The sequence below is a fragment of the Nanorana parkeri genome, unplaced genomic scaffold (assembly GCF_000935625.1).
Source record: "Nanorana parkeri isolate BGI_ZX_2015 unplaced genomic scaffold, ASM93562v1 scaffold25, whole genome shotgun sequence".
NCBI classification, from domain to species: Eukaryota; Metazoa; Chordata; class Amphibia; order Anura; family Dicroglossidae; genus Nanorana; species Nanorana parkeri.
This window is the reverse complement of record NW_017306293.1, coordinates 3,006,232-3,031,390: the sequence shown is the minus strand read 5'-3', so window position 1 is coordinate 3,031,390 and position 25,159 is coordinate 3,006,232. Positions and strand designations below refer to the sequence as shown.

At 41.1% G+C, this 25,159-nt stretch overlaps 1 protein-coding gene across 2 annotated transcripts in view; it reads right to left on the bottom strand.

Annotated features, from left to right (window-relative positions):
• Positions 1 to 6,644: 6,644 nt before the first annotated feature.
• RCOR2 (REST corepressor 2) overlaps positions 6,645 to 25,159 on the bottom strand; it is a 27,035-nt gene continuing 8,520 nt past the window's right edge. For both annotated transcript variants that reach the window (XM_018565055.1, XM_018565063.1), the window contains 11 exons: positions 23,990 to 24,046; positions 23,118 to 23,201; positions 18,998 to 19,050; positions 18,371 to 18,532; positions 15,518 to 15,636; positions 15,271 to 15,340; positions 12,489 to 12,701; positions 11,243 to 11,320; positions 10,256 to 10,313; positions 9,895 to 10,121; positions 6,645 to 7,425 (listed from right to left, as the gene is read on the bottom strand). In XM_018565055.1, the coding sequence (XP_018420557.1) occupies positions 7,156 to 7,425; positions 9,895 to 10,121; positions 10,256 to 10,313; positions 11,243 to 11,320; positions 12,489 to 12,701; positions 15,271 to 15,340; positions 15,518 to 15,636; positions 18,371 to 18,532; positions 18,998 to 19,050; positions 23,118 to 23,201; positions 23,990 to 24,046 (1,391 nt within the window). In that variant the 3' untranslated portion in view covers positions 6,645 to 7,155. The remainder of the gene's footprint in view (positions 7,426 to 9,894; positions 10,122 to 10,255; positions 10,314 to 11,242; positions 11,321 to 12,488; positions 12,702 to 15,270; positions 15,341 to 15,517; positions 15,637 to 18,370; positions 18,533 to 18,997; positions 19,051 to 23,117; positions 23,202 to 23,989; positions 24,047 to 25,159) is intronic.

Below are 25,159 nucleotides of genomic sequence, written 5' to 3'. Positions count from 1 at the left end.
CGTGATTTACGTCGGTGGATCCATTTTTGGGTTTTGTTTTTTAACAATAAAGGACTTGTGAAAAGCCTTTGTTGCGTTTTTTTATTCAAATAAAGGATTTTTTCTAAAAGTCTGGCCATTTAAAAAAAAAAATGTAATTTAACTCTTTAGTGAATGAGTAGGGGTTACTGAATGAGTAGGGCCGCATCTGGGTGCCCCTTCTTTAAAAGGGTACCCTGATGTGAATAAGCCCCCCTACCCGCATCCCCACAACCAATGCCCCAGGGCTTGTGGGAAGAGGCCCTTGACCCCATCGGCACGGGGACAAGGTGCTTTTCCAGGGAGGACCCCGGAAAAGCACCCTCCCAGTGCTGAGGGCATGTGTCCTAGTATCGCAGGGAGGGGGGGGGGGGCGCTCGCTCATCCCCCCCCTTTCCTGCCCTGCCAGGCCTGTGTTGAGATCAAGGGTCTGGTGGGGAATTATAGGGGGGGGCCTCACGCTCCCCCCCCCCCATTTTTGGGGGTGGGGTTCCTCAAAATTCCTACCGGACCTAAAGGGCTTGGTATGACTTTTGGGGGGAACCTCACGCATTTTTTTTTTTTTACTAGGGGTCCCTCCTAACATTCCTACGAGACCCCACCACGTTTTATTTTATTTTCCTTAAAAAATGTTTTATTATTTTCTTAACTTTTTATAAAAATTTCTTTTTTTTTACATTTATTTAATTCCGTTCATCCGCTATCAGAATAGGGGTGAACAAAGGTGAGTGAAGTTCCGGAGCTCCGATGTGCGGCTGATTTTAGCCGATGTACAGCTGAAATCAGCCGTACCGAGCTGAAGTGAATAGCCGAACGACGTTTGGCTCAATTCACTTCGGCTCGGTTATTGACTCGGCTGCCTTCGGCACCTTTGTCAATAACCCCCTTTACTGCAATAAACAATAAATCTTTGGGGGAAAAAAAAATCTTTCAATAACTGTATAGCACAGGAGCCATTTCTTGCCAGCTTTTATGTATTGGGAAAAACACATTATAATAATATATCTGCAATGTGACACTAAATAAAGTAGCTTCAAGTTACCTAAAATACTCCACTTAGTGCCCATGTATATTGAGTTAGTAAGCCTCACTATGTTTCTTGCAGCCTGCAATGTGTACTGGAAGCAATGTATACTGGGTGCCCCCTAGTGGCACATATGTGTACAGGCACCAGAATATAGTTTAGTTACTTTTAAGAAGTCATAAATCGTATAAAGGCCAACTGAGGACAAAATGTTTTTTTAGATTTAAATAGAGAGGAGCGGGATTAGAACCATTGTTAGGTTTTTTATTGGTGACCCTTATCAATGAAAGTTAAAGATAATCCAAAATGTTGGGTTGTCTTTAGAACAGAAATAGATGAGAAATCTTCCAATGGGGACATTCCTGTTGTGGCTATCGGACAGGAAGTGAAGGGAAATCTCCACATGGAAGAAAAAAAAAATGTCACAGGTTAAAATCCTCCCTCTCTCTATTCAAAACTAAAAAAAGAAAAAAAAAAGTTTGGCTTCAGTTCTACTTTAATTGTTATTCTGAGAACACTTCGCCTCACTTTCAGTACCGGGTGACAATGGCATGAATCTCCTCACTTTGGACACAGCAATAAAAACATTGAAAAAAAATGGTTGGCTTTGGGTACACTTTATATACCAAGTGATACCATGGTTGTTACAAATACTATTAGATGTAATCACGTAAACTATACAGGAGATTTTTAACTGCTTAGTAGTTTGAGAATAACTTCCTGTTGGCAATCTCTTTGTCAACTGTAAATTAAAAGTTTGTTAAGGTCAGTCTATTGATAAAAAGTAGGGATGCACTGATACGGAATACCGATACCGGAAGTCCCATTAAGGAAGCCAGGCGGCGTGTAAAGACTCGCCACCCGGCTTCCCAATTAGCAGAGAAGCCGTCTCCATGCACCCTCGTCACCAAGTCAGGGGGCGGGTAATGACTCGCTGTCCGGCTTCCTGATTGGCCAGCTTCCCATGACGAGCCACTTGGTGACGAGAGAGCATGAAGCCGGCTTCCCGACCAATCAGGAAGCCGGGCAGCGTGTAATGACTCGCTGCCTGGCTTCCTTATAGCAGAAACTCAGGTATCGGGCTAGGCATCAGAGCATTTGGCGAGGACGAGTACTCGCCCAAATACTCGGCATTGGCACCGATACTAGTATCGGTGCATCCCTGCTAAAAAGTCAAATATATTGTGGACTTATGGCATTGTTAGGCCTGAATCACACTGAGCGTATTATCGCAGCTGATTTGGCACAACAAAAAGCATCCCCCCCCCCAAATCCCTTTTATTCTTATGACCCCTGTTCACACCTGAGCATTTTGTCGCAATAAGCAAAACGCCTGTTGCTGGAAAAAGAACATGAGCTTCATTTTGGCAAATTTTTTGTCCCCATAGAGTCAATAGGAAACTATTGGAAACGTGTGTTGCAATTGGTGTTTATGTATGTTTGCGCTCGGTTTTTGCCATTTACATCAATGTGTCGTAATCTGCTTATAAAAGCGCATTACTTAATGTATGCATGTAAAAATGTGCAACGATGCGCAAAAGCTGCAGCAAAAAAAGCAAGTTTGTATGCGCAAAAACTTTGCCGCCTAGGTGTGGATCAGGCCTAAAATATGTGATGAGCAGATATATAGGCATGGGCCATAGCTATGATTATATGTAGATATGATTGTATGTAAATAGTAGACGTGCCATTTGTTTCGTTCCGAATTGAAATTCATAGAAATTTCTGTAAATTCGGATGCATCCGTTTTTCTGAATGACAGAAATAATGAATCTGAACGAATCCAAATGTTTGATAACGAAATTCGGATACATCCGAATTTCATTAGTAAACAAAACACAACAAAGCTGTCATTTGCCTCTCTGCACTTGTATCTCAAATGAAATCAAAGTAACACAATATTGTTACAAAATGTAAATAATGAAAGAAGCTGAGAGATCTGTGTTATTCTGTAACAGTTTCTTCATTCTGAATCCTTTGGGTCTGGTAGGAATGTTAGGGGACCTCAATGTAAAAAAAAACAGCGGATCTCCTGCAATTCATACTGGACCCAAAGGGAATTTTAAAGGGGAATCCAACTCTAAAGAAGAAAGAAAAAAGGAGGGGGTCCCCCCTCAAATCCCATACTGTTAATCTGGGCAGCATCCTGGCAGGGCAGGGAAGGGAGAGCGAGCTGCCCCTCCCTCCACCATACCAGGCCACATGCCCTCGGCCTTCAGAGGGTGCTTTTCAGGGGGGGGAACCTTCTTGGGGGGTATAAATAGGAGGATAAGGCAGATGGCGCCCTTGCTCTCTGATGTAGGAGGTGGCTTTCCCTCTCCCCCTAGACTGGGGAATGGGTTATGTATTTATACTTATGGGTTTATATCTATATACAGTATAAACCCATAAGGTGTGGTTGAAGTACATTGTATGTTCATTGCTGACAAATGAATGGCTCTTTAAATGTTGTGGGGCTACAACTCTTGTCGAAGCATGGTGAATCTTGTAGTCCCACATAAGCTTCAAAACCAGTGATGGCTGTGACCATTTTTACACGGGACTTTAAAGGCCAGAATGTAGAGGTGAAACTCGAATAATTAGAATATCGTGCAAAGTTTATTTATTTCACTAACGCAACTTAAAAGGTGAAACTAATATATGAGATAGACTCATTACATGCAAAGCAAGATAATTCAAGCCGTGATTTGTCATAATTGTGATGATTATGGCTTACAGCTCATGAAAACCCCAAGAACCCCAAATCCACAACCTCAAAAAAGTAGATTATTACATGCAATCAATAAAACAAGGATTGTACATAGAACAATATCGGACCTCTGAAAAGTACAAGCATGCATATGTACTCAGTACTTGGTTTGGGCCCCTTTTGCAGCACTTACTGCAATTACTTTTGCACGATATTCTAATTATTCGAGTTTCACCTGTATGTCTTGTGTCATCATTTGCTAAGAAATAAAGGTAACTTTTGACTCGGAGCTGTGCGCTTCCCACCTTCCTTCATCCTATCGGTGAATGAGAGTTCACCAGTCTCCTGTCATTCTCAACCCTGAATCCCCCCTAAAGTAGTCCTGGACTAACAGAGAAAAGAAGAGGAAACAGTAGAGCATGAAGGGTGTTGGGGAAGGAGAAGCCTGAGTAAACCATGCTGTCATTGATCAGAACCTGAAGTACATGTCAAGTATAGACAGCAAGAGAGCCGTCAGAAGTCCGTACACTAGGGAGCAGTACACACAAGGACTTTGGGTAAAAAAGGTTTTGACCTGGATCTGGATATTAGGTGCCACACCCCTGGTAATAGTATGCAGAAAAGATTATTTTAAAGAAAGAAAAGTGGGGTTTTGAAAGCACCAGATAATGACAACTCCAAACAGAAAAATATATAAAAAAATATATTTATTTCGTATAAATCTTAAAAAAGAAAAAAAAAGGGGGCTCAATGCCAATAATAAAAATGATTAAATTAGATAGTCCCTACAAAGCTCTTTCCACATACACAATACCTCTCCATTTACAAAACCGACATGATTCACCCTATGTTCTTATGGACATACATGATTGGGGTTAAAGTTCCAATGACCAGAATACATACAGAGAGGCCCTTACAAGGATGTTCGTAGGGCTGTGGAATGGAATAATGCTCTCCGCTAGCACTGCCCTAGGAGCAGAGTGTGACCCTAGGAACAAAGTTGAGAAAATAGGTCACCAGCACTCCAAAAAGTTAAGTGCTGGTGACCTATTTTCTCAACTTTGTGTTTTGCACGGTGCCATCCGTGTTAGTTACTGCAAGCACCACTTTTGTTTATTGTCCGGGACTGCTGAAAAGGTGTGCGGAGAGCACCTCCACCAACTGCAACTTGACCCTAGGAACAAGACATGATTCAATTGGTAAATAGGAACAACTTTTCGAACATGATTGGATACAAAAGACAATGCTAGTTCAGTTAGAGATCCGCATGATTCCTCATCCAACTTGATGGATTTAACGTATTTGTCCACAATATTACTTCATCTAGTATCCACAATATATAAGCATTAACTCTATGGGTAGTGCTTGAAGGGTTAGAGGGTGGAGCAGATCTGTTCTCCACTAACACCAACCCGCAAGCGAAGTATGACCACCTTGAGAGTTCATGCAAAGGTAATAACAATGATTGTCAGGGATTCCACATAGTTTATATGCTTAGGGTACATTAAGGCATCTGCAATATGCCTTAATCATGTACCCTAAGCATATAAACTATGTGGAATATTGTGGACAAATACGTTAAATCCATCAAGTTGGATGAGGAATCATGCGGATCTCTAACTGAACTAGCATTGTCTTTTGTATCCAATCATGTTCGAAAAGTTGTTCCTATTTACCAATTGAATCATGTCTTGTTCCTAGGGTCACACTCTGCTCCTAGGGCAGTGCTAGCGGAGAGCATTATTCCATTCCACAGCCCTACGAACATCCTTGTAAGGGCCTCTCTGTATGTATTCTGGTCATTGGCACTTTAACCCCAATCATGTATGTCCATAAGAACATAGGGTGAATCATGTCGGTTTTGTAAATGGAGAGGTATTGTGTATGTGGAAAGAGCTTTGTAGGGACTATCTAATTTAATAATTTTTTATTATTGGCATTGAGCCCCCTTTTTTTCTTTAAGATTTATACGAAATAAATATATTTTTTATATATTTTTCTGTTCGGAGTTGTCATTATCTGGTGCTTTCAAAACCCCACTTTTCATTCTTTAAAAGAATCTTTTCTGCACACAAGGACTTTGCTGCGTATTGGGTTTCCTGCGGCTAGAAACCCCCATATTCTTGTGGCAGGAATCTCAGGTGTCTTGTTCAGATTCAGCCACTCTACCCATTAAAGTAAATGACAGGGCGACAGTGGCCACCTGTCAGCAGCATATCTGGTACAATTACATGCGGTTTGGGATAGATGACTGTTGCTGGACGCAAGATAGATGCATCCAGGGACAATCATCTATCCCAAACCGCATGTAATTGTACTATGTATGGTTACATGCAGTCTGCCGCTGACATACATGGACACCGTCACCCTGTCATTTACTTCAATGGGTACAGCAGCCACATCTGAACGAGGAAACCTCGGATTCTTGCCGCAGGAATCCCAAAATGTCATGTGAATTTAGCCTTACTCTTCAATACTAACAAACTTCTTAAAAACTTTAGCTTCATTAAACGTTTTTTACAACTACAAACCTCAGCCCCTCTATAAGGTTTTATCACAGGTGAAACTCTGGGATTTCAGAGGCATACAGGGTTCATTTCAGTTTGTAGCAGAAGTTCAGAGGGGAATAAATCTACACTGCTAATATAGATAAGCAAATGCCTCTTACTGCACATGGATCTGTGACTAGACTATCCAGAGTTCTGACTTCAGCCCCTCGATCCTGGAGACCCAAAAGGTTTAGTTTTTCTAATCAGCCCACCTAATGGGGCACCCTTCCACACACATGTAGTCACCAAAAATAAAAATGCATTAAAGATGGAGATCAGATATTAGAAAAACACAAGTAGTTTTTATTAATGAGCTATTCACAACGATAAAAAAAACAAAAAAAAACAAAAAAACACTACTACATATCCAGAATGCATATTCTAGTATGATCACACAACTCAGTCACACCAACAGTCTACTGACACAGAGCAGAAAATTCAGGATACAATTCTAATCCAACATCCTCTCAAGTCAAAGGTAGGCACTTAATGTGCAAATTGAAAATCTCCATCATGTGCCACCAAACTGACGTTAAGAGGTGTAGATTTCTCTGATCCAGCACCGTTTATGTTCCAAGTCCACGATATAAGGGTCTTCCACTGATGGTCAAATCATGTAGACAAAAACCCTGAACCCCTAACTGTACAAAAAAAACCCCAAAAGATAATTGGCATTGTGCTCAGATTCATCAATCTACATGCCATTAGGACAACTATTATACTATTATAGCACCAGCTCCACATAAGGCCCATTTATTGTTCAATACTGTTCTGACAATTCTGTACACGTCTTTTATTACAAAGCCAATACTCCTCCCATAAATAAACCCTCCCAACTAACACACTGCTTATGAACAGAACTTTTTTAAGATCCCTCAGGAGAAGGTGGTCTCTGCATGATTTCCCAATAAAGCAGGAGGTGCACGTGGGCTCTGACGGGGAGCTGGCCGGACAAGAGGTGGAGGACGAGCTTGGAGAAGACGTCCCGGCTGGAGCGGAGGTGGCTGACGATGAAGTATAGGAACAGAAGGAATGGTTGGTCTCAGTAATGGGGGCGGTAGGGACATGGTGGCAGCAGCAGTTGTAGAGGCAGTTGAAGTTGTTGTTACTGTCTGGGAGGAGGCAGAAACAGATGTAATTTGTACCTGCAAGAGAAGAGTATGAAAACTTAGTATGTTTTATTGTCACATTAGGCAATTTTTATATAAAAAAAAAAAGGCAATTTTACTTCAGAAGTGCACACCTTATCCATGGTCTGGTGCCAGGATGAAGCCTCCTTTGGCAACTCCATAGGACTTCAAAACATATCAAATGTTTGTGCATCTGCACACAGGTCGTTGGCTGTATAAAAAGCATATTACATAAAGATGCTAGTAGTTTGCTCCTACCTTGCCATAGGGTTAGACGTGGCTTGAAACAATGCAATGTGGAACAGGTGCATTATGGTTTTGTACTGTAATTTTTATGTAATAAAGTGAAAGAGCTTTTTATACAAAGACCTGTGTGTAGCTGCGCATTTTTTCGGAACAGTATAAAACTGGACAGTTGAACCTTTACTCTGGCAAAAAGTTTCCAATTATGGGAGTCAAACAGTAAAGAAAAATATTTGCTGCAACAACAATAAATCATATTCTATTTTGCTTGGTAGAATTTTAAAGTGTATATGTCAACCCAAAACTTTTTTTTGTTTTGTTTTGTATTCTCAGATTTCCATGCAGTTTGCTTAAGAAAAATGCAACGCATTTTGCGGAAATTAGCACTCTGAATGTTGCTAAAATTTAACATGCTCGTTATTAAAACATCTACTGTAGTATCATGCCTAGCAACTAAGCTGTGTAATCACAATACCCAGAACTTTATACAAAGGGATTATACGAAAAAAACATTTTATGCTTTATATTACAATCAAATGCTATTATACCTTTCCTGGAAGTCCATTGAGGGACACAGGAAATCTTTAACCTTTGGATTATACTGCTGCATACAGGAGGATTAGACACTGGCAAACAAAAACTGCAGACCAGCCTAGCATAACCTCTCTTACCACTAGCATGGCTTAGTTTGGTAGCAGAAGCAGTACAGAGAGTACATAATCAAACAGAGGGGAAGAATCTGTGCCCTTCAATGGACTCCAGGAAAAGAATGTTAGGGGAGTGCGAAAATCCTATTTTCTTTCTTTAGGGACACAGAAAGATTTTAACCTTTAGGATGTCCAAAAACAGTTCATCTGAGGGTTGGCCAACATGACAACCAATCAAAAACAAGCCCAAGAAAAGAAAAATAGAGAACTGTGGACTGCCTGCAGCTCAGAGTGCTGCCTGAAGGATCTTATGTCCACAGCTGGCATCAGCTGAGGCTGAAATGTCTACCTGTAGCACTTAGATTATGTGTGAATAGAAAACAAGGTGGTAGCCTTGCAAGCCTGAAAAAAATGCTAATTTTAGCTGAAATGCTAAAAAAAAAAAAAAAAAAAAGTCCAATAAGCACTAAGAGTTCTAGTAAAGTATGCCTTGACAGGATAGGGTGGAACCCAATTCTTAAGATCACTAAGCTTGAATTATCGTCTGTCTGAGCCACCTAGAGATGGTGGAATGAAAAGCAGGGAAACCCTTATGGGATGCTTGCACAGCCTGAACCACATGCAGACAATGCAGGGAAATTCCCTTTTGATGAACCAAAACCTGACAAAGACAAGGGAATAATGTACTGGATGTGAAAGGCAAAAACTAACTTAGGCAAGAAAGAGGTTTTGGGCCTCAATGCCACCTTTGCCAATGCAAGACCAAAAAGGGTTCCTTGCAAGGTAAGGCAACCAGTTTAGACTTGGAGAGGTGATCACAACAAGGAAAACCACTTGTGGGTGAGAGTAAAGAGAAGATTGTTTCCAATTAGCTAGAACAGCAGTTTCTGAAGCTCAGAGAGAACCGGATTATGATCCCACTGAGTGACTAGGGAATAGATATGGGGGGGCTATATTGAGGTATCCACTGTCCAAACTGCAGAGAGGAGGGGAAATCTCCAGCAGCAGTGTAGAGAAAAAAGAGTTGATTGAGGGGGGGGAAGAGTGCTAACAACATAATAGGTTAGTAACTACAAGAACTGAGGAAAGGACGTCCATCCTTCTAGGACACGAGCAAAAACAACCATGTTCCTAGGACAATAGCAAAAAAACTGAGGCAAGCAAGTAGTAGGAGGGGTTATCCTGGGTTGGCCTACAGTTCTTTTGTTTGACAATGTCCAAGCTTTCTATAGATGGCAGCGTAAATCTGTGCAACAATTATGTGACCCCTTTACTAGGGTTCAGAGGTGGCTCAGTCCATCTAGGGAGAGTTTTTGGTAGTAGACACTTAATATGTCAAAACAAAATATCTTTCCCCTTTTCTCCCTGAAACTGTTGGGGGTTTTGTTTGTACTGGCTGATACATGCACACTCCTGATACCTTATCTTATCTTACAGATGCCGACGATGACGTGCAGTGCCAACACAATGCAACACCAACAAACATTAAATCACTGACCACCAAATGTGAGCAAAAGAAAAATAGACAAAAAAATGCACAATGAACAGCAGTAAGAAACTTGAATTACAAAAAAAGAAAAATGTCACCTCTTACCTCATCGTCTTCTTCACTGCTTATTTGGGAGGAAGCAGTGCTCTTACTGGTGGAATCACTGCATGCTGCAGATGAATCCACTCCCTGCTCTGCTTCCCACTCCTGAACTACTTCATCCAAATTGAAACGTCTACGGTAACCAATGAAAAAGGTCTTCACTTGTGAAGGTGTCTTATTAGCAAGAACCTCTGAGATGGCCTGAAAATCCTTCCCATATCTTCTGAAAGCTGAAAGGGAAACAGCAAGAGTGTTCCAACTCTGTACAGTAAATCCATGCATTGTATTGCCACCTCCCACTCAAACTGTAATCTGCAATGGTTTCACCCATAGAAACAAGAGCAGGCACCAGATGCCATCTCACCTTGTACAGCCAGCAATTGCTCATCTGTAGTCCACCGCGAATTAAGTTTAATATTCAGCTAAAGAAAAAGCAACAGAATGCCTGTTTCAGGCTGAAAATGTTTCACAGGACATGGACATAAAAAGACAATAGGCCTTATTTGTCAGAATGAAGCATCTCTGCAACTCATATCAACAACCCAGATTCTACATGTTGCCAATGCAACATTGAAGAGTTAAAAGGTAAAATCTGAGTTGTTGCTTTGAGTAACAAGGACAGCTTTTCCTATAGGTAATATAAAGACCAATAGCAATGATGTATAGTAACCCATAACCACCAATCAGAAATCAGTCACAAAAACTCAAGACTCCAAACCTAAATTGGTGGGTCAAGTTTTTATGGTCTCCCAAAACAGTTTACTTTTAAAGGCATGCCATAACTGTCACGGTTGCCAGTGTGCATATTTCCGCTCTCAACCAAACTTTTAAGCCCTCAAATGGCTGGTGTCATAGCTAATCACATGTGCAGCACCATGGCAACTGCCATCCAAATAGAGGCTAGGATGGGCTGTAAAGGATACGAGGGAGTAAAGTCCGTGACACAATGCACGCGAAGCCGTGCAGAGCGAAGCAAAGCTCTCCGGCACGGAGCTTTGCGTGCAGTGTGTGAGCTGAGTGCAGTCAGATGATTGACTGCACCTTCAGCCAATCGGCTCGTCTGTAACAACCGGCCAGACGTCGCATCCCGACGCGCCGGTTTATACGCGCGAGCCGATTGGCTGAAGTTGAAATTGTTCATCTCGGCACGCTCAGCTCTGCGAGCTCTCGCCAACTGAGGTGCCGAGAAGAAAGTGACATGACACACTGCTCGCAAAGGCGGCGCGCCACCGCTCCGCGCTGCTTCGCGTGCAGTGTGTCACGGCCTTAATGCTTTAACTGCTCTGTGATTAGTAGTTACGGATTGCTATACACCACAGGCTCCCAATGAGTACAGTGAGATAAATCTTACCTCTGGAGGCCTCAAGTCATCAAGTCCTCCATTGAGAATTCCCCTAAAGCTGCTGTTTATCTGTTTAATATTCTGAACCTGAAAAGGTGAAAAAAAAACAAAATATAAAATACTTCTACTAACAATAAGAATATCAATATTATTTTAAACCATTTTTTATTTTGTATACAAGACAGCAATAGAAGACAAACTTAGCACATAATCTCAAGGCAATTGACATAAAAAGAACACAGCAATAGTATCAAAGGGCACAGTGTCTGAGAAATCAAAGTAGAAAGAGCAGATGACAGCGGCCAATGGACCATACACCTGTAGAGTGTGAGTGTGAGTGTGAGTGTGTGTGTGAGTGTGTGTGTGAGTGTGTGTGTGAGTTTTGAATAAAAATTCAAAAATTATTATATATATACTGTACTGTGGGGGGAATGTATCAAACTGGAGCAGACACAATCTGGAGCAGATTTGCATTGCAACCAATCAGCTTCTATCTTTCATTTTCAAATCTTTACTCAGCAAATTGAAGAGAGTTGCTGATTGGTTGCAGATTCTGATGCTCCAGGATAGAGGTTAGAGAGAGACAGAGCATGCGCTCTCTCATATATATCTATATATTTTTATTAGGTATGCACCGATGCTAGAATGCGCGTACTCGCCCAAATGCTCCGATACTGGGAAGTTCCGGTCAGAGGGAGATTTCCTCTGACCGGCAGTGCTGCAAGGGAGCATGGAGCCGGCTTCCCAGCCAATTAGGAAGCCGGGCGGCGGGTAATGAATCACTGGGAAGCTGGCTCCACTTTGTCATTATGGGGTACAACTGTAGTATCAGGCTGCAATATAACAAACTTAAAAAAAAGTGAAGGGGTTTCTTCAGGGTGGTGGCCAAAGGTCTTTCGTAAGATTCTAATGCAGCCCCGTGAACTCTGTAAAATGCTGCTTTTGTTGGTGCAATACAAATACAAGGAAATAATGAAAAAAATGTTACATTCCAAAGAATTTTAGAGGAAATCTAGAGGCGGCACTTGTAAAATGCTTATCGGTTTCCAGTATGAAGGAAAATGCTGTTCCGTCAGACTAAAACGTTTAAACCACCCGTGTAGTATTCAGGAGAGAAAAAAAAACATCAACTTGGTGAGAAAACAGATTGTATTCTTTTGGCAGTAAGTACAAGGGCTTACTTATTTCTCAGTGTCATACCCTTTAAGAGACAACTTGTGTTTTAGATTTTCACCAGTGCTATCATCTTCCCTACCTGGCGCTTCAGTGATACAAGTTGGGTTTCCTGTTGACACAACGTGAGTGCTGGCATTTCAGAAGTGGTACATACTCCAGCAATGTCACCTTTGCTAAGGTACATGCCCTTAGGAGGCCTCCTTCGAGATCGCCCGGGGTGATGGCGGTACGGTGAAACCATGGGATCTTTTTTGACTGGGATAGGCTCTCCTGAAATGGGCTTGGGGGTTTCCTAAAGTGCATTCCGGGAAAAAAAAAAAAAAGGTTAAATAAAAAATGAATGGGAGGAATAGGATAAAGAAATAATTATATTAATGATCACCTTTTTAAAGTCATTTTTTCCTGTTTACATCGATTGTGTAGGACTTTACAAGTGAATAGTGCATTGTCTGCTGGGATGCAAAATCTCTGACATGCATCCCTAGGTAGATACACACCTTAGTTTGTATCAGAAAAGTCGAGATCTAGTTTGTAAAAATTATTTCAAAGAGTTTTTAAACAGTGAGAGTTGCAATAGTTAGAAGCGCAGTCTTTTCAGATGTCAGCAGGGTGACTTTTGAACTACCAAGAGACCACCTATATTTCTTGGTTACATGTTTAATAAAATTGCAACATTCTCTCCATCACCATATATAGAAAAAAGTCAAATTAAGCAGAAGGAAAAAAAAGGAGATCATTTGGAACACGTAATAGGATTAGACATCCTGCACTCCAGAGTCATCCTAGTTACAGCGAAAGGTGGGCAAGAAATAAAAGGAAGGAATAGTTGCTAGAGAGCTGCAAACATTGCCACTAAACAGGTAGTTGGCTGTACTATTGCATTATGTTTTTTGCCATTTCTATGAGGTGCATCAGGCAGCCTACGTGGATCTTTCCAAAAAGACAGTCCTGGAGTCTTTGAAATGGGTGTCCAACCGACCATACTAAAGACAACTTTAAAGTTTTCTGGCATACGCAAAAAATAATGCAGGCAACACAGTGTTAAAGTAGATCTGTTAACCACTTCAGGACTATTGGTTGGTTGGTTGGCCTGCTTACACCTTAAGGACCTCAGCAAGTTTCAGATTATATCTATACAATTTAATTTCATTTGACAATAGCATTTTAAAGCAGAACTCAAGCCAAAAATAGCAAGATAAAAATGAATAGCCCTTTCAAAGATGAACTAACAAAACCAGCCTTTGCTGCAATATTCAGCCCTAATCCAGAGGTTTCCTACACAGTACTTGTTTTCTGTGGCTAGAAGTCCTCAGTCTGATGGCTAGCATCATTTGACTCACTACCTCTGAGGTCGCCCTGGACCCACCCCAGTCTGTGACTGAACAGTGAAAGCAGAATCAGCACTGTGATTAGCTTATTTCTGTCAGTCCTGCTTTCTCCTCCTATCAGCATGCTTCTGGTCAACATATGAGAAGATTGGCTGCTTGTACTGCTTCTACCTTTCCCAGTCCAGCTCTGCTGTACTGCAACTGTAAGAGGCTGAAACTAGGTCAAATTCAGGTACTTGCACTGCTTCACATAAATATTATACACTGCTTGTATTTAAAAATACATTTAATAATGTACAAATGATCACAGAGCTGCATTCATTTGTGCTTGGAGTTCAGGGTTAACTGCATAAAGCAAACCTATGATATGCACATGCAGGGCAAAGCAACAGACAGGTTAACCTTATTTCCTCTTTAAACAGCAGCTCATACTCACCTTTTCTTTACTCCCCACCCTCCCTACCATATATTTCTGGGTATAGGAGGAGCATGTGACAGCACATAACCACTTACCAAGCACCAGCACTGTAACATCGGGACAGTCCATGGCGCTGTGTGAGTTCACAACTAGGGCTGCAACCAACTAATCAATCGATAATGAGAATAGTTGATAACTATTCTCATTATCGATTAGTTGGTTGGATCCCCTAGCTCTCTCCTCCATGCTGGGAGGAGGGCACATCCTCCCAGCCAGCCTGCTATTGTAATTTGAAATGGCCACTAGCAGGCTGGCTATTGCCCCAGCCCACTACCTCCTGTACTTACATTCAGCTGCCATCTGCGGGATCTTGCCACTGGCAGCTGTCATTCCCCGGCTGAAGCTATTTAAGCGCCATGTTCGGTTTTGGTCTGGCAAATTCTGCTGCGGAAGGTGTGTAGTGCCATTCACTTCAATGGCACCCCCAAATACGCCTCCCACCCACAGTGTGATTGCCCACACTGGAATGCACGGTCCAGCAATGCCATGTTTTCCAGTGCAGTGCGATTGCAGAAAATTGTGCGTGCAGTTTGATTCTGAAGCAAACTTTATGTTTGGAACACTGCATTTGTGTATTTTATTTGAAATTAAAAAGGATATTTATTTAATATTTGTTATCCGAAAAAATAATCAGCCAACTAATCGATTATGAAAATAATCATTCGTTGCAGCCCTATTTACAACTGCTCCCAGCAGCTAAACAAAGTGAGAGGGGAGCAAAGGAAACATATTGTACATATGTGCTGCTTAGGAGTGGGGATCAAAGTAAACCTGCTGTTTTGCCCTACATGGTCAAAATACTAGTTCACTTTAAGATTCATGCTTGCAGATGACTTTAGCTGTCATGCTGGTAGTGGACCCCCAGTGGTGTGTACACACAGAAGGGAGGTTGAGACTATATTTCAGTACTACAGGAAATTTCTATAACACATTTGCTCCTCAAATGCATATTAAAGAGTCAAAAAAAGGTTTTGCCTTTTTAAATATTACACAAAACTGAGTAGAGGTAAAAAAAATAATAATAATAATACTACACCTGCTAAATGCAATCTCACCTCTTTCTTGGCATCATTAGCATCTGCCTCTGGGTCACGCATCTTGTGCAGATCTTCTACATCTTCCTGACTACAAGTGGCAGGAAAGCTTGACTTATTATAACAATTACATACCATGACAACCCCAATATATGCAAATTCACTTTCTGAACAGAAAATCTTCTGCTATATTATATCAGTCTTTTTCAGTCTCTAAAACCTCCTACGTGACACCTATTTTCTGCTCCCCACATATTATTGTTCTCACCCATTTTCCTTTTTGCTTTGCAGTCGACGAGCTTGTCTGTCCATCACACTTGTTCTGCTTCGTGTTTTCTTCCAGGAATAATAATATTTCACCAGGCTAGTAATCGGTTTATCTGGGAGCTGGAAAGCAAATTTGTAACCGGTGACTATGTTGTCAGGAGAACATCTGTACTATGCTATGTATACATACATAGCCCCAAATGAATGAGGTAAAAATTTACTTTACCGCTATGACTATGACAATACATTAGACTGCAAGCTAGTAGTAGTTAGTCCCATTCAACTTGACTTGTTCTGTAATGTCATCCAAGCAGCTTTAATAGTTCTAATGACTGTCAGGGACATATATAGCCACACAGGTAACTCAGACACCATGGAACATGTCATGGAAGATGTCAGTTGTTCAGGAAAGGTGTAAAAGTTTGTGTAACCACCAAGTTCTATTTCCATAATCTGGACACCAAGGTGCCATAAGTCAAGATGAATTCTCTCTAGTAATGGACCACAAAACTGGGGGTTACTAGAACTAGTCCAAAGGTCAAGCAAAAACATGGATGAAAAATATATAGTCATCCAGTATGTGGCTGGGGTTTTAGAAAAATGCAAAAAGGAAAGGAGAACTATGAGGCGAGTGCTCTTCACTCACCTCATAGTTCTAGCCGACCTGTGACAATGAGACGGTCACAGGTCGGCTCAGTAGATCGGGAAGTGAGAGCACACATACCCGCGTTCGCTCACTTCTCGATCCTGTCACGGCTCAGTCGTGACAGGGGAGGGGCTGGATTCCCCCCTCCCAGCTCCGATCCTCCAGCGCTGACTGGTGGAACGGACGGAGAGGGGGCGGGTACAGCTGGCTCTGCCTCTAGATAGGCAGAGCCAGCTGTCACTCACGCAGGTGGGCAGATCCAGACATAATTGTCGGGATCCGCTTCAGCGTCTCAGTATACCGCGAGCTGTAGCTCGCGGTATATTGAGCTTAGGGTGACGGGAGGACACTAGTTTGTGTCCTCCCGTTGCCCTAAGGAGAACTATGGGGAAAAGCCCTAACCCCATAGTTCTCCTTTAAAACCCAGCAACACACAGACAGAAGCTTGTAAACCTAATAGACCCAACAAAACACAGGCTTGTTATTTACCTCTCCTGTGTACACATCCAAAAACAGGGAGATTGCTGCTGGGTGCGGCCATCTTGGGTGTGATGTCTGCAACCTCAAAGCTGTCACTCAAGTGATATACTATAGTTCTCCTCTACGCTATTCCCCAGACTGCTACATAAAAAACAGTGTTATATAGGGAGATGAGGGCAGGAGGAGAGGAGTTGAGCCAGCCCAATATTTTCTGTGCTTTACCCAGCGATTTCTTTTGGTAACAGGGTCTCTTTGAAAGAGGCAATTTATGTCAAACTGGAACAGCCATACCTAAACAGCAAAGGAGACTTTGACAATGCCATTTTCAAATCTCTACCCCAACAACAATTCACACCTTCAGCCATGTAAATTGAACAATTAACCCCTGTGCCAGCGGTCCTGGAGTCATGGTGACTGGATGATTGTGGAAATAGAACATGGTGGCTTTACAATCTCTCACACCACTGTAATGTTCTTGGCGAATCAACATCGGTCTTGACGGATTCAATGGTGACAAGCCATGTGACTATAAATGCTCGGGTATGCTCCTGGCACCCATATAAAAGGAGCAGTAAAAACATTTCATTAACTATGCTTTCACTTCCTATCAACATGACCACAACCCTCGCTCAGATCTAGAGAGCTCGGGCCGGCCGTTTTTTTACTACGGCCGGCCCGGAGGTGGTTAAAGCTGAACTGCACTTACATTGGGCCAAGCAGGACATCGAAGTATATAGGTATACATACAAATTTATATGTATGTATACCCATATACTTGGATGTCCTGCTTGGCCCAATGCAAGTACACAATATTTTATACCTGGTAGGGCCACAGGGATCCTGTAAAACACTGTATTAGCCGGAGCTACTACAGTTCACAGCAATCTTCCAGGTTCTGTGTGCCTCTGAGCAGCTTCCACTCTGCTGTTAAACACAGGATGTTGCTTGTTGGGCCATTTAGAGAACAGCTGGTATTTTTATCAGTTAACACAAGGTGATCTTAAAATTGGACAAGGGGCAGGTTGTGATGTCACTGTACCTTGCCCATTCAGAGAATGCCTTGCATTCAAATTTGCAAAGTAGCAGGTAAGTGAAGAAAAGACGTATTAGTTCAAAAGATGCTGTACTTGTACCCATAGATCCCAGGCTGGGGTGCTAGCTCCCCACTGGTTCATTCTTCACCTCAGAATTCAGTACTAGTAAAAGGAAAGGTAGCCCCATTCCAAGTCATAAGCCACAGCTGACCATTTCATTAAGGGTCCAGTGCGCAGAGTCTCTACTCTACAAATAAACTCATACAAGTGCAATGTGTCAGGTCAGGTGGTCTATCTTGCACTGGTCCATTCTTACTTAACAATTAAGGGCCAATCCACACCAACAGCTGCACTACATTGCACATCTGCTGGTGTGCGTTGCCAGGCACAGTGCCAATGCACCGATCCTGGCGCAAGAGTAACATTTCAGTAAGTTCTATAGGGATAGCACGGTGAGATGTGGTTACAGCCCTCTGTGCTGAAAAAAAAAAAGTTCACATGCAGTGCTGTGAACGGAGCCCATTCGAAACTAGGCAAATTGCCTTGTCCAACGCTGGGCCACGTACCTGGTATGAAAGCAGCCTCAAAAGTTCAGCCATGGCTTTTAATTTGACATGTGGCGACCTTTCCTTTTAGTAGTATTATATTATCATTATCAGCTGTAGATACGACTGTAAGAAAAAGTAATAATTACCATTTGCTGTATGCGCTGAAAACATTTTCCATGGAAACTGAAAGCCTGCTCAAAAAGCACCTTGTCCTCGATGCTCCACTCATCAGGGAATGGAGTAAAGTTTGCCAAGTCAGCTAGAGAGCGCTCCACATCATGTTTGTGCCACAAGAGCATACCTAAAGCCTGTCAATGACCAGAAGATACAATATAAACCTTGGTGAGTAGAATAAAAAGTAGAAAATAGCAAGACCAAGCAAACCCAAAATAGCCATTTGCCAAATAGGGTGAAGGTATATGTGTAAATCTGTCATAGATGCACTATAAACTTGTAAGACAAAATTTCCAAACTTGGTGCTTTACTAAAAATACTGATACACGTAATACATAAATGTAGCCGGATCTATTTAACAAGTCTGTGTAAAGTGCAGAAATCCAAAGCAACTATTTAGAATAGAATGTATTATGCAATGATCTGCCTGAAGTACATTGAAAGGTTTGCTATTGTTTATTTACTTTGAAATGACTTATTATAGAAGCACGAATGTCAATGCCAGCACACTATTGGGGTATGTCAAAATTATAAGTGACACAAACTACTAGGAAGGTCATAATGACTAAGACGAACCTCTTTAGTGATTCATATCTTACCTGCTCTTCATTGTAGCCATGTTTTTCCTTTGCCATTAATATATACTCATCCACTGCAATACAGAAGAAGAATGTTGCTTTAGTCAAGAAAGTTTCATAAAAACTCAAGCATGTATTCAGAACATGGACTAATGCTGCTGTTTAATATGATTGTATTATCTGCCACATCACAAAGGGATCTATTTACAAATGATTGAGAGTCATTCACCCTGAAAATCTCTGAACATTTGTTCTTTGTGAATAGAGGTAAAAATGAACGGTCTTTATAGGTTGAATGCAACATATGTAAAATACTGCACTATGGCCCCTAGGAGTATAGGAAATAAATACAGGTGAAACTCGAATAATTAGAATATCGTGCAAAAGTAATTGCAGTAAGTGCTGCAAAAGGGGCCCAAACCAAGTACTGAGTACATATGCATGCTTGTACTTTTCAGAGGTCCGATATTGTTCTATGTACAATCCTTGTTTTATTGATTGCATGTAATAATCTACTTTTTTGAGGTTGTGGATTTGGGGTTCTCATGAGCTGTAAGCCATAATCATCACAATTATGACAAATCACGGCTTGAATTATCTTGCTTTGCATGTAATGAGTCTATCTCATATATTAGTTTCACCTTTTAAGTTGCATTAGTGAAATAAATGAACTTTGCACGATATTCTAATTATTCGAGTTTCACCTGTATATGTAATAAGTTTCATCTAGTGCCCATAATGGGGTATTCTATAACATCCGACCTGAAAAGAAAAAATAAGAACATTCGTTTCTGCCGCTATTCACACAGAACGAATGTTCACAGAGATTCACAGGTCGAATGGCTCTGTACACTGTTTATAAATAGAGCCCCCAAGTCTCTATCAGTGGTGGACAACTGCCTGGCTATAAAAAGTCCTCCACTTTCCTGCTGGTTCCTCCTGGTCAAATTTATGTCACTACAGGACACAATGGCGACACAGGGATTGGTGGAAGGAACCACTGAACACAGCAGGGTACCATGAGATCTACAATGTTGATTTCTTAAGGGACTTCTGGTGACAATTGCTGTGCATTAGAGCAACAGGCAGTAGGAGAGGCAAGTATTTAATTTTCTTTTTTGCAGGTAGAACTATGATTGCCATTTTAGCAAAGAGACAATATAAAGAAACAACAGATAACATACTCGCCTATTAACATTTGTAAATAGATATTTGCTTAGGAGAACATGGTCTTTTGCATGTGGGCACAAAATACAGTAAACCTGCTAATAAGTCTAGCTATTTTCCACCCCCAACCACACCAACCAGGAGTGTAAACTGCTTTAAGTGGCACTAAACTCAGGAGTTAAACCTTAAAAGATGCATTCAAGTTCCTTAACAAAAATGTATCTTATTTGTGCATCACTCGGCTGTAGATCCCCAAATCATCTCTGAATACATGCTGACAACATCCTTCCTTCTGGAGGGTGGCAACTTTTGTTCCCCATGGTCCCTGTGTGTTTTGTAAAGTAGCTGTTTGTACCCGCTCTCCTCTCTGACGCACTGTCGCAGGAGGCTGAGAGAGCGGTGGGGGGAGGAGAGCTCAGCCTCCTCTGACATCGTCTCAGCCCACACACCGCTCTGCCGGACTGTGATAGAAGGCTGAGCGGTGTGGGAGGAGAGATGCCGGCTGCTCACAGCGCTCTCCTCCCGCAGCCCTCGGCCGTCACTTTCTCTCCTCCCCGCTGGAACAAAGAGCAGTGCCCAGCGGGGAGGAAAGAAAGCAGGGATGCGCCGATGTATCGGCAGGAAAATGGCACTTTCGGCATTTAGCCAAAAGTGCAATTTTCGGCCGATATATCGGTGCATCCCTACTGTAAAATGTGAATAAGCTTCTCCACACGAATGACAAGACTAATTACAAAAAACAAACAAAAACAAAGCAAAACACTCATGCTTTGTCAATGTAAAAATAACAAACCGAAACATAAAACAAACAGTGAAAGGTAAGGAATAAGCATGCTATCCTGGAAGACTAATGAATGCCTAACTTTCTCACTGTTTTAGTAGTCAATAAAAAGTTTGGTAGTTGCTTTCCAGATAACTTGGTCTTAGCAATAGATACTACCATCAATGTGGCAAAGATATAACCAATTTAGCCTTAATTATAACCAGAACTTTCTTCTCCATGCAGCCATTAACACATGAATGAGCTTGTTTAAAACATCAGGTAATCGTATCTTTGAAGGCTTGACAAATCTTCTGAGATTTTGAATGGGAAGCCCCAGGTCTTGCACTCGTGGAGATACTTGTAAGTTCACTTCAACCAAAGTAGACTTTCAAAAAACAGCACTGGAACAAAAAGCTTTTAGAGCTTTGGCACACCCCCTCTTTCCGACTAACAAATGAGACTGTCCAGAAGACAATGGAGTACTGCTTTTAGTAAAGCAAGATTCAGACAACGTACCGTTTTAGTTGAAAATCTATTGGTTTGAGAGTGACAAAGTATGCCACCAGAAGGTGAGAAGAAAGTTCCAGTTTGTTTCTCTCCCTTATTATCCGAAAGGCAAAAAGGACTAGGAGGCAACTACAACCACTGGGGATAAAAAAAAGAGCTCCGTTTCCACACAACCGGGACTCCGTATGATTTTTCAGGGGCATTGGAAAAATTAAATGGAAAATCTTGTTTCAATTCACCTTACTTTTTCTATATCCATAACTGTTCCGGACTTGGATGGTGCATCACCAACCCAAGCACTAGTGCAAACCACCTTTGGGGAATTAATGAAGCGTATGGTGCGAGCAACCATCAGTACAACCTCTACCAATACATCAGCAATACGAATGACTGCCTACATTTTTTTGGATGCTTTCCAAACAAATATCCAAAATGTCTAATCTTTTATACATGGTATCCCAGTGTTCAAAACGGTAGCGTCCAATCTTAAGTCACTTGTCTCATCACACACCATTATTATTAGTAAAGGATTTACATCAAGAGATTTGGAAATAATCTTTCTATTCAGGCATTTTCATTACTCCTTCACAAATCTTTCCAGACCCTGATGTTCTTTCTTGCAACTCTCAGTAGATCTTTTCATGGATACTTTAGATTTTCATTATTTCTGAAGTCTCAAGTGGGTTGATTGTTTTCCTCCACATAAATCGGAAGACCTTCTCTTTCTCATTGGGATCAGGGTGTTTTTTCTCCTACATAGAGCTCTTTAGAGATACCAGTTTTCCTCATGTATTTCCTTTTTCTCCTTATACAATCCACTAAACACAGATCTATGTGATTGAAATTAGGAAGTCATCTCTTTTCATAAAAGGTCCAAAAAAAATCTATCATAGATAACATTTCTCTCACTAAATGATTTATAGAGTCTAGCAAGGAAGATGGACAAGGTTTCTTTCAGATGTACAATTTGGAACAGACACTGTGCCATTTACTTTTACAGTTTGTTGAACAAACACACATCTTGGAAAACATGGATCCAGGCCCAGAAAGAATGACAAGCCACAGAGGAACCCCATGACAAAAACAGAAGAAAAGGAAACACTCGAGAAAGAAAAAGAGGAATCATAAAAATCCCCAAAACACTAGTCAAAAGTTTAAGCAGAAGATGTAACCATATACCAGTGCCAATTAGCAGTATATACCAACCATATACCAGTGCCCCTAAAGCAATTATCAGCCAATGCTCCATTCTGAGCAATTTTATGGTAAACACCTGATGTCTGCTTCTCCAAAGACATGTAGCAGACCCAAAGACTCATACAGAACTGTAAACTGGTGGAATAAAAACACAGTTAGAGTTGTTCCCTTTTAAAAATGGCTTTGACTTATTTGGCAGACTCTGGAGCATCATGCTTCAGGACATAGTGAGACTTAGAACTGTAATAACACAGCATGCAAGCATGCTTTGAGCTACCAAAGGGCCACTAAGAATTTGGCAGTGATACTAGTGTCACGTTAAGGACATTCTTGGTGAACGAAAGCAAAATCAGCAAGCAAGGTACACCAGCTTAAATAGCAATGAAAGACAATTTACTAGTGGGCAACTGTTGTGGAATGAAGCAAACTCCATATTCGTCTCCAAGATGAATGAAGGGAATACACAGTGTATTTGTTTTTAGTTTAAATGAGCAGACACAGACTTACATTTTGTACCTGGTATTACGTGGCTTGGTGACCAGACCAACATATTTTGCATTTCCTCATCGTCGTCAGGTGGTGGCGCCTTGCCTGTTGAGAGAGATAGGAGAAAACCAACATGGACAGATTATACAAGATTCTAAGCATAAAGTCAGTGCATGGTACAGTTACAAATGCCAATATGTTTAAATACAGTACAGTGGCTCAGTGGTTAGCACTTCAGTCCTAACAACTAGCCAGCAGCTGCTGGGTTAAATAATGACAGCAGACTGCCGCTGTCATTGTTCAACTCCCTGGCTGCTGGTGAATGATCGCCAGGAAAAATAGAGGAATTAATCTCCCCAATAAGGGCAAAGATAGCAATTAAAACTTAAAGGGTCTAACCCTTCACCACTATTCAAAAACTAAAATATATACACACACACACACACACACGCACTTTAATGTATGATTTTACATTGCCAATATTATGAACTCATTTTAAATTGGCAGAAAATACCCACTGGCTGAGAACCTTTGTGCTAGCCCCATACACACGTTTAATTAGACTGAAATAGTTGACAAGTGACCAGGCAATGCTTGGGTTTCACATTAGAAAGCAATGATTGCCAAGGATGCACCCACATATTTTTTGTTTACAAATGATAAAAATGCCAATATAAAATTACATAATATGTAATCTTTAATGTTTTGTTGTCTTACATTTCATTTTAGATGTCTCTCTGGTAGAGACATTTGGACACTTAGTTTTTTAACAACAAAAATAGTGATAAACTGACCTAATTAATGGAAAACTTGAAAAGGTAACATTGCTTTACTTTTGTGCACCTCATATGACTGTTAAACAAAAATTAAATATAACACAAAATTGAACATACCCGTGTTATACTCAGGAAGCTGTGCCTGGTAATCGGAGCCCACTCTGATCATGCTATCTAAAAAGAAGAAACAATAACAAAGGTTTAAAAGAAATGGAAGAAAAAAAAAACTGACATGAGAGAAAAAGATATAAGCTAGCAATGCTGACCTCTTCCTGAAAATACTAGTTGCTTGGCTGTCTGTGGCTTAAGGGTTTTATAGATGTCTACTGAGGATTTTAACATGTCTAAGGTTTGTCCAACCATTCTCAGGTACCAGGAATGGACATCACTGCAAGAAACACAAACGTTCAGTTTGACTGAACATTTCTACTTGCGCTAATGATCAGGCAGAGAGAGGACAATCTTGGTGCAGGCAGCCACTGTTTTTTTACAGTGTGAAACAGCAATCTGGACAGGATTTCTAACTAGCCTGATCCTTTGTTCACCCCAGTAGCAGTAGTCCACTGGTTGTGTTTAGGGTCCCTACATGACCACTTAACTCTATAGGTAGCTCTAAGAGTAAACATCATACACATCTGACGGAAGCCTGAATACAATAACTCATTACTTCCTAAAACAGAATATACAGGAAACATTATGGCAGGTAACAAGGAAATATAAGGATTGATACCCAGGTCTGTTTAATACAAACCTTGTAAAAGGTTTCAAAATGACAGTGTATATAAGGAAATTATTACAGTTAGCATACTTATTAAAGGATTGTGGTTCTTACTGTTTTTACCTGAAAGTCACATGGTTAGTTTAAAAGACAAAAGAAGGCTAAAGAGAGATAAAAAAAGCTAGTGGTAATAGGGGAGGAAATAAGCCACTGAAAGCAGGATATACTATATGGAAATTTTGGGTGATGGTAGAGCTACATATAGCAACAAAGTTGATAAGTGGATGATTTGCTAGCACCAGTGCCAGAACCAGCGTAAGACAATAAAAAGAGCACATGGCATGAGAGATCAAGGAGGACATGAAAAGGCATAACAAAAGCAGGCAACACCAGAGGAAGCTGATGAAAACTACCACTACATTGCAAAAATAATCTCAACCTTTGAGAGAATGATAAAGCTGGTATTGAAAGATGGAAAATCAAAAGTTGTGACACCTGGGAATTCTAATAAAGTGGACCTATCATGAAAAAATGTACATCTTGTATGAACGAATAATGCATACATCAGT